The following is a 15,131-nucleotide window of genomic DNA, read 5'->3' as shown; positions in this document are numbered from 1 at the left end:
AATACTAAAAATGATATAATAAGTAATGTCACACTGTGACTAATGCCCCATTTTTTTTAATTTGGTTAGTTATGCATAGTACGAACCTTATAATCATAGTTGTGTAACATTAAGTGAGCTTTATAATCATAATTTATGGTAATCAATTTCAACTAATAGAATCGGGCTGGACCCGAGTCCGTAAAGGGTTTCGGATGTGGATCCGAAAGGGGGGGGCGGGAAAGATGAAATACGTAGAATATTGGCGGGAATGCGGTCCAGTTCGCACGTGCGGTATTCAACCGCCCCCCCGAGAAATATAAATACCCAATGTGCCCTTTCGGAGTTTCTTTGATTCTCTTGCGAGCGTCGGCTCTCTGTTCTTCCCGAATCTCTCTTTTGCGTTCGATCGAGGCGGGGAGAAGGGGCGAAGGAGAAACCCTAGAGAATCAATTCCATGGCTCGATCGGCGAACTCGGAGGATTTCTCCGAGGAATCACCATCGAGCGCGTCGATGTCGGAAGAACAGAGAGACGCGGAGGAAGATAATCTGGACGAGGAAGACGTGGAGGAGCTCGAAGCTGTGGGGAGGACGGCGAGCCCCGACGAGGAAGACACCGGCGGCGACGATAATTCTCAGTCCACGGAGGATGACGTCGCGAAGGAGAGTGGAGCGGAAGAAGAGGTGCGTGCGGGATCGCGCTCTGTGTGGAATATATTGGCTTGATTTCTAGCCTAAATTCTATATAAAAGTTGTATTCCGGTGTGTTCACGTTCATCTGCAGCATTCCGTGGATCTTTCTGTCCGAGCAATTAACATTCGGATTTCTGATCGGTTCTTTTCCGGCTCAGTATTGTTCTTCATTCACCCTCAGTTAAATGCTTATATCTTTAATTCAAGTAATTCTTTTACGAATCACGGGGGATCCAACTCTCAGTATGTGGCGCGAGTTAGAGATATTGCGATGATTTTAGCGCATGAAGCTATTTGGCACTGTTTGGTTTTTTACGTTTTTCGTGTTTGATGCATCGATGACTCAGGAAGCCGTAAACTCGGAGATGGCGAAAAGGGAAAAAGCCAGGTTGAAGGAGTTGCAGCTTCTCAAGAAACAAAAGATTCAGGAAATGTTAGAGACACAGAATTCGGCTATTGATAAGGATATGGTACTTGTTGAGATTCTCTTCTTACTGTATAACGTATTTTTCTAAAAAATTTTCTATTGAAGTAATATATCTTTGTTTGACTTGTAGAATAACAAGGGAAAAGGCCGATTGAAATATCTTATTCAACAAACGGAAATATTTGCGCATTTTGCCAAAGGAGCGCAAGCTGCTGCTGACAAGAAACCCAAAGGAAGGTGAGTTTGCCCACTTCAATTTATGTTTTGAAATGCTTTCGAATGCAATAAACTCTGAATTATTCCCATCAAAACATGTGATCTCTGTTGTATAATATATCAGACCTTTTCTGGAGATGTTGCCCTTCTCCAACTTTTATTGATGCAGTCGGTCTATCCAACGTTTTAATCTAAACCTTTTTCTGCTACCAGCTACCTTCTTATTAATGGAGCAGACCATCTATTGAGTTGCTTTTGTATGAGAATGGTCATAGAAGCTTCAGCAAATCATATTAATTAGAACCACAAGGTCTTCAAGTAGTACTTTCATAACGATTATCAGTATTTTACCTTGAATCTGTCCATGTTTACTACATTTCGAAACAGATTGTGATTAATTAGCGGCTGCTGCCGGCTGAGTGAACGAAACAGTTTTTTCGTCATATTTATTGTACAAATGAAGCTCAACATGCTGCTACAGATGATGTTTTAGGAGAATATCAACTGGCACTAGTATCAGCACACTAGTGTACCAGATACCATTAGAACTCCGAAGTTAAGCATGCTTGGGCGAGAGCAGTACCAGGATGGATGAATGCCTGGGAAGTCCTTGTTGGTGACCACAACATGGGCATGTGATCAAAGTTCAAAATTTCAAAAAAAAATCAACTAGCACTAGGAAACCTAGGCAGAAAACAAGGGCAGAGATCTGTTTTTTGTATCTGTAATTCTCAATTTCAATGTGAGTTGAGGTCAAGGAATCAGCTTATAATCAAGAATTTCGGTAGGCTTCCCAGAATCTAAATATCTTCCATATGAAATTTATATTTTATTTGTTAAGGGGCCTCGTGAGGGTATGCTGGATTGTATTGATTTGAAATGTTACGTTATCAGCACGTGCTTTGCTTTTGGAGAAGGGTGCTGTACCTACCATACGAGTATTGATGCGTTTAAAGGCTACTGCTGTCTGGCATTTCGTCAAGGTCTCTTGAACAGTTTGTGTTTGGTCTACACTTCAAATTATCATATGATTTAGATAGGAAAACGGTGGGAAATCTATTGATGGTGTAAGTAAAATCTTAGCAGTAACTTTAACCAATTTTCAGTTTAGGCAAGCTAATTGATGATGAAGAACTGCGGTTTCTGATTAAATTTGAAATATGGTACAATACCTATTCCCTCAATGAGTATGAATTATTAAGCACGTAATTGGTTACATATTTCCAGTGGCTTTGTATCGGATTGGCGGGCGCTGTATTATTAGTTAACTGTTTCATTATCTCGTTGAATCATCTTGTTATGCGTTGTCCTGCACTCAGTTTTATTTATATTTAACTCTCTTATACTCAAGGCTATATAATTTAAAGATAAATATATATATTCAGAATATATGTTTTTTGATGTTACTGTCTTTGACAATACATTATTTTGGTCTTGTTCTTACAGAGGTCGCCACGCATCTAAGGTGACTGAAGAGGAAGAGGATGAAGTGTACCTGAAAGAGGAAGAAGATAGTTTAATTGGTGCTGGAGGAGGCACACGTTTGGTCACTCAGCCTTCATGTAATCTCTCTTTTGTCGCCTTGTATCAAGTGCCTCTTATTTCTTCTTATCCATTCGTCTACTTAAATCTTGCACTAGGATGAAATTAGTTTCACCCTTCATCTTTTAAAATCCTAACTGGAAGAGGTATAATACTTGTGGGCGTCTCTTTCCCTCCGATTTGTTGGCAGCATTCCTCAGATATGAAATGTCTTTCAGGCATACAAGGGAAGATGAGAGACTATCAGCTCGCCGGGTTAAACTGGCTTATACGCTTGTATGAAAACGGAATAAATGGAATTCTCGCTGATGAGATGGTATATATAAAATGGAACTTCATGCTTATTTCATCGGTTCAATTTTGATGTAATTTCTGCTTGCAATCTTTCAGGGCCTTGGGAAAACATTGCAAACCATCTCGCTCTTGGGTTATCTCCATGAATTCAGAGGGATAACAGGGCCACATATGGTGGTGGCACCAAAGTCCACTCTCGGTAACTGGATTAAGGAAATTCGCCGTTTTTGTCCTGTACTCCGAGCTGTGAAGTTTTTGGGGAACCCGGAAGAAAGAGTATGCATCTTATTTTGTTTTTGGGCAATCGCATTAGCCTTACCATCCTATTTTGTTCATTTATTTATTTATACTTGCGTCGTTTCTTGGGTTCGTCAACACTTTAGAAGTAATATCGGAGTTCTGTTTCCAGACGTACATACGCGAGAAATTGCTGGTGCCAGGGAAGTTCGATATCTGCGTCACAAGTTTTGAAATGGCTATAAAGGAGAAAACTGCTCTGCGCCGTTTCAGTTGGCGTTATGTTATCATTGATGAAGCACATCGTATCAAGAATGAGAATTCTCTGCTTTCTAAGACCATGAGGTTATATCACACCAATTACCGTCTCCTAATCACTGGAACGCCTCTACAGGTATAGTCCATCACGTCTTAACAATTTTATAAGTAAAATAGCTGTAGAAAATTATCTGTTTTCCATGTGCAGAACAATCTCCATGAGCTCTGGTCCCTTCTCAACTTCCTCCTCCCGGAGATCTTCAGCTCAGCTGAAACTTTTGACGAGTGGTTTCAAATCTCTGGAGAAAACGACCAGCAAGAAGTTGTGCAACAGCTCCACAAGGTATATGTCATTGGTTCTTGTTTTGACTATAGTCATCTTCAGTTAGGGATTGTGCATGATGAGGATGACAGTGAAGATTTGTCATAGCCGTGGACAAATGATGATGAAGATCTCGTCATCGTCATCCCGGACTACTACAGATGATGACAGACTCATCATAACCATCCTAACTCAACTATTCAAAAAAATCATCATCGTAACTCCTAATCATCATCGTTATATACATGGTGAGATGAAGATGCCAAATATGTCATTATACTGTTGTCATTGTCATTGGGGATAGCACACTCTAACCTTAGTGCTTCATCCAAGGTCCTTCGTCCATTTCTCCTGCGACGGTTGAAGTCTGACGTGGAAAGAGGACTGCCTCCCAAAAAGGAAACCATACTCAAGGTCGGGATGTCCCAGATGCAGAAGCATTATTACCGTGCATTGCTTCAAAAGGATTTGGATGTTGTGAATGCTGGCGGAGAGCGCAAGCGCCTCTTAAACATTGCCATGCAGCTACGCAAATGCTGTAACCACCCATACCTTTTCCAAGGTGCAGAGCCAGGCCCACCATACTCGACGGGAGAGCACCTTATTACCAATGCCGGTAAGGTTTTAATTTTGTCGTTTACCCTGTTTATTTCTTCGGACAGTTTTAACGTTCGATTGCAGGTAAAATGGTTCTCTTGGATAAACTTCTCCCCAAACTTAAGGAACGTGATTCCAGGGTCCTAATTTTCTCACAGGTGAAGCTTCGACCCCCACATTCTAGTGATCTCACTGTCGTTTAGTTTAATATCAATTCGACCCCCACGTCCATGTGGTTTTCCTTAGAATTTTCTTAATTGCACACATTTTTTCATCATGTAATTCAGATGACACGGTTGCTGGACATTCTTGAGGACTATTTGATGTTCCGTGGGTACTACTACTGCCGTATCGATGGTAATACGGGGGGAGAAGATCGTGATGCGGCCATCGAGTCTTTTAATCAACCGGGAAGTGAGAAGTTTATTTTCTTGCTCTCTACGAGGGCAGGTGGGCTCGGCATTAACCTGGCCACTGCTGACGTCGTCATCCTATACGACAGTGACTGGTAAACACCATGGATGAAAACTGTCTTTACCTTTTCAACTGCGCTTAATTTTCATCTCTATCCTTTCCTTTCAGGAACCCTCAGGTTGATCTTCAAGCGCAGGATCGTGCCCACAGAATTGGGCAAAAGAAAGAAGTTCAAGTTTTTCGTTTCTGTACAGAGGTGCCCCGTTAATTGTTTCCCCATAATGAGTTGATTTTGAGATTTCATTAATTAAAGCCTATTTAAATGTGTTATTTCTAACTTTGCAGTATACGATAGAGGAGAAGGTGATAGAGAGGGCGTACAAGAAGCTTGCTCTCGATGCATTGGTCATTCAGCAGGGACGCCTGGCAGAACAGAAGGGTAACCAATGCATCTTTTTTATTCGTTGTATTTGATTTGGCCGTTTAACTTCGTTATTGGCATGAGCAGCCGTGAATAAGGACGAACTGCTGCAAATGGTGAGGTTTGGAGCGGAGATGGTCTTCAGCTCCAAGGACAGCACTATTACTGACGAGGATATCGACCGGATTATTGCCAAAGGAGAGGAGGCAACGGCAGAGCTCGATGCCAAAATGAAGAAATTTACGGAAGATGCCATCAAATTTAAAATGGACGACAGTAAGTTTGATTTGGCTCTAATGTGCTTTTTGAAAACCTACATACCCTCTATTTACCTAATTTTTTTGCAGATGCTGAGCTGTATATCTTTGATGACGATAAGGTACAAAATCAGATTATTTCTGCTTTTCAAAGGCGTGTTTGTCGTGTTTGCTAACTTCTTCAGATTCAGGATGAGAGCAAAGTTGACTTCAAAAAGCTTGTCAGCGACAACTGGGTTGAGCCACCTCGGAGAGAACGCAAACGCAAGTAAGATAGCTTTTTTCCTAGGACTTCTGTCTTTCCTTCTTTATTGTTAATATTGCATTTTCTTTATATATCACAGTTACTCGGAATCAGATTATTTCAAGCAAGCAATGAGACAAGGAGGCCCAGCTAAGCCACGTGAACCGAGAATTCCCCGGATGCCGCAGCTGTACGGATCCAAAAACCAGCATCACAGTTTTCCGGTTCTCCATTTCTCTTACTAATCTGTGTCAATTTTTTTCTTCTGCGGGGCTGCAGACATGATTTCCAGTTTTTCAACACCCAAAGATTAAGCGAGCTGTATGAAAAGGAAGTGCGATATCTCATGGTACCTGCACCACCTCTATTAACTTGTGCCCATGGTGTTTTTAATGAACAACACTTAGCTTAACCACTTATTCTTTTGTTCAGCTAACCCACCAAAAAAACCAGTTAAAGGATACGATTGCTGATGGCGATGAATCTGAAGGTAGTGATAATCTCGGCTTGCCTGCGAATCCTATTTTAACTTTGACCGATTATATATCTTGTGTTATGCAGAGGTGGGGGAGCCCTTGACCACTGCCGAACAAGAAGAGAAGGAACAACTTTTGGAGGAGGTGATCTTCTCCCGGCTAGAACTTGTCGCCTTCTTTATTGGGTGGCCGGCCGAGCTTAAAAGACTTGATTCTCTCTCACAGGGTTTCTCGACATGGACGAGGAGGGATTTCAACTCTTTTATTCGTGCTTGCGAAAGGTATGGGCGGAATGACGTCAAGAGCATAGCGTCTGAGATGGAAGGGAAGACAGAAGAGGAGGTTGAGAGATACGCCAAGGCCTTCAAGGAGAGATACCGAGAGCTCAATGGTGAAGCAGACTATAATAGATGAGACCCTTTTAATATGATCATATCTTTTTATTTTTCCTTGTTTTTTGTAATATATTGTCCTACTCCATGCAGATTACGACAGGATTATGAAGAACATCGAGCGCGGGGAGGCAAGGATCTCACGCAAGGACGAGATCATGAAGGCGATAGGGAAGAAGATGGACCGCTACAAGAACCCATGGCTGGAGCTGAAGATTCAGTACGGCCAGAACAAGGGAAAGCTTTATAATGAGGAGTGCGACCGGTTCATGGTGGGCAACTCTTTATCTGAATATCTTGTCTCTTTCTTTCTCTGTATCTTAATCTGCTTGATTCTAGTCTACTTTATCTGAATATCTCCTTTCTCTGTCTCTCAATCACTCTAAGCGTCACTCTGCAATCCTCTTTCTCCTTCAATCCGCTTCATCTAAAATCCTCGTTATGCAAGTTTAATCTTAATCCTAATGTCCTCTATTTTTCTTCCTCTCGTTCATCCTTCTCTCCACTCATCACGAGTCATTCAGATCTCCTTTTCATCCTGATAGTCCTCTCGTTCTCACCCCTTCCCCCTTTTTTTTGCTTCACTCTAATTTCCCATATAGTCTTCTTTTATTTTTTTTCTGTTTTTTCATTTTCATGATATCCTTGTTCTGGTGATTGGGGTGCAGCTATGCATGGTCCACAAGTTGGGCTATGGCAACTGGGACGAGCTAAAGGCGGCCTTCCGCACGTCACCGCTATTCCGCTTTGACTGGTTCGTGAAATCAAGGACAACACAAGAGCTAGCCCGCCGCTGCGATACTCTCATCCGTCTCGTTGAGAAGGAGAACCAGGAACTCGACGAGCGTGAGAGGCAGGCGCGAAAGGATAAAAAACTCGCAAAGGTTCATACCAAACCCTCTCTCTCTCTCTATCTATATCTGCTATCCATGTAAGGTTTTGGGTAGTGTTTTGAGTTTAGGGTTCAGGTTTGGGGTTCAGGGTTTAGGGTTCATCTCTTTGTTCATTTACTTCAGTAAGAGTAAATGCTTATTTACTCTTTTTCTCTCTATATATATTGTTAATTATGAACATCCCAATCTCTCTCACGTACTAAAAAATGTATTCGGGTTCAGACGCTGACTCCCACGAAGAGGTCGGCTAGCAAGGGCCCTGCCATGGAGACCCCGACGCTTAGCTCCTTCAAGAGGCGCAAGCAGGCCGTTCTTGAGGACTATGTCGGCTCGGTAAACTATTTATTTATATACCCATATCGTTTCCCACCTTTGTACCTGGATTTATAATATATTTTTTTAATTTTCCAGGGCCGGAGGAGGAAGAACCAAGGTTGATGGGCGCCTCCCCTTCTTTATCCACGGAAGGTTGGCGCATGGTTAATTTATCATGTGCCTCTTCAGAGTAAAATCTAGTACGTGCCTCGCTTCCTCGCTTCTTTCTTTAAAAGGCTCTTTAGTTAAAAATTATAGTGTTTTAATTTGCGCATGGCCACAGTAGCTCATAAAATTAAAGTACTTTTACTGACGTAATTTGACGCGCAACTGTTTTTTGATTTTTGTGCTAAGTCAAGAGCGACGGGAGTAATATACTGTTAACAATTTTAGTCATGAATTAAAATCAAAGACATTTAGTTATTTTAACCGATGGCGTGCTCTTTTTCTAGCTTCTTTTTTCAGATTGCTTTTCCAAAAAAATCTATAGTTGATAGAATGGCGCTGACCACAGGAGTTGATAGAATGGCGCTGACTTCATAAACACTTGAAACGTGCGTTGAATTGCTTTCGAGTCGCTTTTTGTATCCCAAACCTCAAACTTGCTAGATAGTACTAAATTTGATTAACAATATCTTTGAAGGAGCTCAAGCCCTGTATATTTTTGTGCACCCATCTTTGCAAGAGGCAGAGAACTCAATTATCACAGATTCTCGTCTCACTAACCGCACCCTATTTGAAAACTGTCTCACATCAACATCTTTTTGCCTCATTGCTGTGAGATATTTTTAATTTTCTTGTGAGCTTCTTATCAGTTGGTGTGGTTTGTGTCAAACTGTTGAGGATTCTATGTGATCTTCATACACGTTGGTGTCTTAGGAGGTAGTTGATCCAAAATAATTATTCCAGAAACTCGTCAATGTAGCATGATACAAAGGGCATATAGCATCTTCGTTGACCAATGGTCTTTACACATAAAACAGTAGTTTTTAAATCAAGATTCCTAAAAGCTTGTATATTTATACCCATTTTTCACACCCCAGATTCCAAGCAATTTAAGAAGTCAAGGAAACAAGGGAATGTTCACAAGAAATCATCTCACCTATTTAGACAATAAAATGTAAATAAACAATCACGAACAGTTCTCCTCAATGTATTTTCATGATATTTGGGACATATAAAGCTGACCATTGGACATCCTAACTTCCAACAGAAAGCAATAAGTGTGTAGGCTGATGATGAGGAGAGAGAAAAATGGACGGCTAGGATTTCTCAACCTTCAATGCTTGATATCCGATGATCAGAGGTCTGATTAAGCTGATTATTTTCAGGGATGCTTTGTGTTCATCCCCTCTTTCCAACCATACCATCTGATCTATAACTAAAGACATGGATCCCTGTCAAATGTAGAAAACTAGGCCTAAGTTGGAGCAGAATGCAGAAATTGAAGTTGAGATCCAACATTCCAGTGATTGCATGGATATGTTTGGAAGCTAGGAACTTGAACAGCTTGAAGAGACTCTTTCTAGCAGCAAAGTGATAATAGAAAAATTTCCATAGAAGGTGATGTGATCTAGTTCAGTCTGATTTTATTTACATTGATTCTAATGCATTTATTAATTTATCAATAAAATCCCAAAAGGTCTGTAGCTATCTTTGGTCTTGCCACAGTAAAGTAACCACCGCCGACCTCAATGTTTATTCTTCCCTCTAATCAACTCTATTATAATCCCATTTTAGCGGCCTAGTCTTCTTGTGTGGCACCTAATCTATTCGGGTTTCATTTGCAACAGCCATGTGCCTAACATCTAAACTAGCTGAGCAACGATTGTGCAGGAGCTTGTAGCCCTCACGAGCGCACCTTGGCGACCTTATGCATGGCAGTGAGCTGTTCTACATTTAAAGTTCAGGCGACGATGCCCATCCTGATCTTGGGCAGAAACTTATACCCTGTCCATGCCAGTTTTTGTGTGAAGCATTGGTTGACTAGGGAGAACCCATGCTCACAACCACAACCTCTGGATGTTGCACATAGGGTGGTTGATGCGAAGGAGGTAGTGGAGCACATCCTTTGTTGATGACTGGTGTACATGTGGTGCACTAAGCAAGATTGATTGTGGGAGCACATGCTGTAGGGATAGAGCGGCGAAATCGACATTCCACTGAAGGGTCGGGGGAGGTGAAGAAGTGTGTTAGGCACGGTGCCTTCCCACCATTAATGATGTAACAACCAAGTGCCAACTGTATAGGCCATGTTGGGTATCAGCGAGGCACAACTGACTCTCTAAATTCTCTTAGAAAATATAGTACCCCATGTTCTCTCTCAAAGGGCCTACCCAACTACTCCCTCAAACTCAAATATACTCAAACTTTCATTGCAATTACGAAAACTACTTGACTTATTGCAAAAGGTCATGCTCGATGTGCTTCTCAACTATGGATTTGACCCTTACAAGTTTAGCCATGTGATAATCTGGTATCAGAGCCATGTTTACAAAAGAGGACATTGTCTAATTTTGTGGCCTTGATCTGGATGATCATAATGATTCCATGCAGTGGAAGAGTTATAATGGGATCATAATGGCATCATTAAAACATAAAATGAATAGCCTTGGCACATATCACATCCATGATTAATTTGATCGTCGAGTGAGTAGTGTGGATTTTCTCATGTGTGCAACCTCTAGGTATACCCATGCGATCCATGACATGTCAAATCTCCTCCACCTTGATTACCTCTGCTAAACTATTTTCAGCGTCATTATGCCATCTTGATCGTATTGAGAATGGAGTGAAGCTGTGGGGATAAGGGAGAAGAAGGGGAAGGCTCCTGAACAAATCTAGCCTGGGTGAATTTCTTTTCGGACCTTCCCCTATTTATAATAAGTGGGTATTTGTCATCAAACTCCAGAAACTTTAGTATATCTTCTAACATCCAAAGACCATTTGCGTGTTACCGTCTAAGCCCATGTATCAATTTAGTTAACGACTCCACCAGCTTGACAACCTTTATTGGCCTTCCAAATTAATTAACTATATCATCATATATATTAGTTAATGTCAAATTTAACCCAATCAATAGGTTGAGTCTCCAATGCGCGGGGTCCCAATCTACACCTCGGGCTCTAGAAGATACAAAGGAGTGTGTATCAACTCACTCATGGAACCTGTTCATCATCGGTTACTGTATACTCCCTCATCCTCTTGATGGTCCTAAGATGACTTAGGATATGGTCAATTATCAAACCCTAATCAGTCATCCAAGTTAGTACTGATGCATTCAGAAATCATTGTAGAACTCTTCTATGATATTTCATTGCCTTGGTCAAGAACTTCATCGTATAATCTTCCTTGAGTTATCTCCTCTTATACCAAGGGTGGACGATCCCATGAACACTCAATCATCTTTGTGAACTTCTTGATACACCTGAACCAAGACTGTTTAGAATCCCATGAGTAGAGACTTGTAGGACATAGTTAAAGTACAATTGTCCATCCACAAGACGTCTTTGGTGTCTCAGGTCTAAGAAGTAATTACACAACCGTGACGTGAATCAATATGATTGACAGTTTGGTATAATACCATTCAAGGATTTGTATGGATCAATTCAGTGGACTCTTTCCACTAAAGAGCACCCACTATCTATCCTTAGTATCTCCACACTAATGGTTACGAGAACGACCATACTCATCATATGAGTGTGTCTAGATAGTGATATTATATCTAGATACTTTGATGTCCTTCTCTTGCATCCTTCAAATAGGGATATTTAGAACACATGCTTAAAGACTAGTGATCTGTGTATTGTGATCTCATCATAATTCACTAAGTCTGATTATGTATTCATGTAATTGATTATAAGCTTCACACATGCACTATAAATGAATATGTTCTATTAATAAATATAGACCAAAATATGAAATATGCGATTGGCTTGCTAATAACACCCTAAATTCGATCTTTATTTCATGATATTAGCACAATTTTATGCATTTAAAGAGCTTAAAATGGGTTTGTTATCATATATTTACATAAATTTAATGTTTCCAAGTGATTTCTGATTTTTCCCTAATTTTATGTTAATTTTATGAATTTTGTGGGATTTATTTGAGCTTGAAATAACTATTTTTAAACGAAAATGGCAGGTATAAAATTTAATTTCGAGATTAATTATTATGGGGATGAAGTACTGAATTTTCTAGAATTTTATGGATATTTCTAGACTTTATTTAGGATTTAAGTGGATTTTTTGAGATTTATTTAAGTGAGAAATGAATTTTTAAAGAGGAAAAGGATATATTTATAATGAGAAAAAGAGTTTTAAAGTAATTTTTACTCTTCCAGGGGCTTTTCATAATTACGAGTTGTAACTATTTCCTTAAAACAACTCTGGGAAAAAATAAGAGGAGAGAGAATGCGCAAGGGACATATTCACAATTACTTTTGGGCGGCGTTCAGGAGCAATTCCAGGCTTTCTAAAGGACTTTTTTGCAAAAAAGAGAATTCAAAATGTGCCTGCCAATGAGAGGGCGACACATCATGACGTGTTAAAAAAAGAAATGAATACATAACTGAATTTAAATCCAATGGCTTAAATTGGTTTAAAATTCATTTATTAATAACTTTTGATCCTGAAGTCCGATTGAGATGATTTTTTTATGCATTTTCTCACCTTGATCCCCTCTTTCTATCTGTATGGTTGGATCATTCAGATCAAGCCTACATTGATAGATAAATATTAATAACTAAATGAGGGTAAATAGGTCATTTTTACCATGTAACCTAAGTATAAAAGCTAAATTTCGAGAGGGGGAGCTCATTCTGGATGGTGCTCTATTACAGCTGCAAGACAGAGATGAGCTCTAGCCTGGATCAACATATCTGGTATATTTTCCTTTTTGTATTTGAATTTTTTGGTGTATTTTGGATGTTGTTAGTTGAATCTCTTAATCGTCCATCTTGATTTTTGTCTAAACTTCTAAATCGCTTGGCTTGAGCGGCATGTATAAGCCCTGACTAGGACTGCGAGGAGAAATTGAGAGATTTAGCTAGCTATTCCAAGTGCATATCAAGAAAACTATAAAAAAACTTATAAAAGGGTTAACTTTCTAGGAAACTAAATTTCCCATTTTCATTATCCAATAGAGTAGTAATTCCTGAATTATCAAACCTACAGAACCAACCAAATTTAATCTAAATTTTCTTCTTAATTTCTCTAATTGAATTCTTTGATCCTTTCAATGGGATCAATTAATTCAATTTAGAGCCCCTTATTTCTTCTACTCCTCTCATCTATTCTGCCCCCCTTTCTAAATTTCTCCTCTAATTAGGGTAATTTGATCTTTGTTAAAGATTAAATTAACCTCAATCAGGTTCAAATTATTCAAGAAGAACATCAATTGGATTCCTTACTAGCTTCCCTTGGACGATACTCGTACTTACCACTACACATCCTAAGTAGAGTTGTTGTAAATTTTATTGTATAAGCTAAAATTGACAACGACAAGGGTTTAAAATTGTATAAAATTTACCCCTATTTGTGCTTATCACTTGCCAAAAAAAGACATTTCCATCAGGCTCTTCACTAACATATGTGGCAAAGTAATGGGGTTTACCACTTGACATTGTAGTAATTGTGATGTCAAGTTCACATTTCACTTTTGGAATTTCTTGTTGAGGTACATGGGCTTTAAGCTCAAATTCTCAACAAATTTCCACCTCAAGACTAATGGGCACACATAGAAGGTGAACAAGATGTTGGAAGAACATCTACAACAACATGTATTGGCTCATCAAGAGAATTGGATTGAGTTGCTTGTCTACACTCAGTTGTCCCAAAACATCAGCGAGAGTTATGTGATGGGTCACTCACCATTCGATTATGTGAATAGGCAATACCATCTCTCCCCTCCGCTATTTGTGAAGCAAACGGGTAAAGGGCACTAACTGCAAACTTACCGATTTGAGGGTAACTATCACGCCCACATTGAGGAGGCTGGGGAGGGTCTGGAGCATGCAATGAAACACATGAAGCAGACCACCAATCAGAACCAAAATGGCATGAAGTTTCAGCTTTGTGACTTAGTGTTATAGCGCCTAGATACTCAGCAGTTGAAGAATGTGGCATTAAGTGGTGTGGAATGACGGCTCCGGATCGAACGTCCGTTCTGGTGTCAATTAGGCAAGAGAATGTGCTGGAATGCGAGTGCGTTATGCAATGAGAAAATAAGTCAAATGAGAAGTACAAAATGGATGTCTACGGACATCGATAACCTCTAAACCATGGTAAGAGGGACCCTGGAATACCACTAGGCCCCTAGTGACCCAGATGTCAGGTTGAAGACTGTCGACACGGACACTGTTACTATCGTTAGTGCACGCACTTTTGACGAGTCCAGCAAAAGATGTATCGACATAATTCCTATCTCTAAGAGAAATATCTTTATCTATTTCTACCCTAACCCTAGTGGTGGAGACGCGCTAAGGAGGTACTTAAGAAAATATAAGAACATTCACGGGGCAACTGCGGGCGCACCTGTGGGGCCGTAGCCCCCGGTCAGTCGTGACAATATTATGGGAGTCCGGTGTGTGCTCCGTCGTGGTTGGTGGTGCCAGGGTTGGTGGCCGGATGACGGCGACCCCAGGGGTCGGACTCAGCGATTCCCCATTGTCGGGGACAGGAGTCATACTTAGGGAGCTGGGGTGTTGGTTGGCATGTGGGATACTCGCAAAGGCTAATTAACAGGGTGCGACACTGTCGGCGTGCGGGCACGAGAAAAATTAATAGGGTGCGAGGGCTGATAACAGGGTGCAAGGAGTAGATAAGACCAATAAGATAAATATATTAGTATGATTCTATTGACATAAGATAGGAGGATATTTATTTAATTAATAGTAAGTTATATTTCAGGTAGAAAATAAGTATAATAATAATAAATAGTGAAGAATAAGGATCTAAGGTAATATGATGTGAGAAGGAATTACTTAGTACGAGTAATTATTTTAATAAGAGTAAATAAGAAGAAGAATGGAAGTAGAAATTGGATAGATAGAGAAAGATTATATAATTAGGTGTAGATTAGTAATCTAGAGAAGTATTTATATATACTAAGAATTCAAGATTTAAGATAGCTAAGGAGAGAATAAGTAATT

General features: G+C 40.1%; 1 protein-coding gene across 4 annotated transcripts; it reads left to right on the top strand.

The window, feature by feature from the left end:
- Positions 1 to 332: 332 nt before the first annotated feature.
- On the top strand, positions 333 to 10,310 carry LOC144715538 (putative chromatin-remodeling complex ATPase chain). 4 transcript variants are annotated; one of them, XR_013584653.1, is made up of 26 exons: positions 333 to 664; positions 1,021 to 1,143; positions 1,231 to 1,337; positions 2,763 to 2,878; positions 3,077 to 3,174; positions 3,249 to 3,428; positions 3,562 to 3,783; positions 3,856 to 3,990; positions 4,303 to 4,585; positions 4,651 to 4,724; positions 4,854 to 5,074; positions 5,149 to 5,236; positions 5,326 to 5,419; positions 5,489 to 5,677; positions 5,749 to 5,780; positions 5,850 to 5,926; positions 6,003 to 6,092; positions 6,182 to 6,251; positions 6,335 to 6,392; positions 6,464 to 6,522; positions 6,604 to 6,769; positions 6,864 to 7,042; positions 7,439 to 7,654; positions 7,886 to 7,996; positions 8,075 to 8,178; positions 9,815 to 10,310. XR_013584653.1 is itself a non-coding variant. In XM_078590466.1 (25 exons), exons 1-25 carry the CDS (start codon positions 437 to 439, stop codon positions 8,099 to 8,101), a joined length of 3,243 nt encoding a protein of 1,080 aa, XP_078446592.1. In that variant the 5' UTR covers positions 333 to 436; the 3' UTR covers positions 8,102 to 8,319. The 4 variants fall into 4 exon arrangements, 1 of the variants encoding a protein (XP_078446592.1); XR_013584651.1 differs by lacking the exon at positions 9,815 to 10,310 and adding an exon at positions 8,493 to 8,649; XR_013584652.1 differs by lacking the exon at positions 9,815 to 10,310 and adding an exon at positions 8,431 to 8,649.
- Positions 10,311 to 15,131: the final 4,821 nt, after the last annotated feature.

This window comes from Wolffia australiana, chromosome 19 (assembly GCF_029677425.1).
Source record: "Wolffia australiana isolate 7733 chromosome 19, ASM2967742v1".
NCBI lineage: Eukaryota > Viridiplantae > Streptophyta > Magnoliopsida > Alismatales > Araceae > Wolffia > Wolffia australiana.
This window is presented reverse-complemented; position numbering and strand designations above follow the sequence as displayed.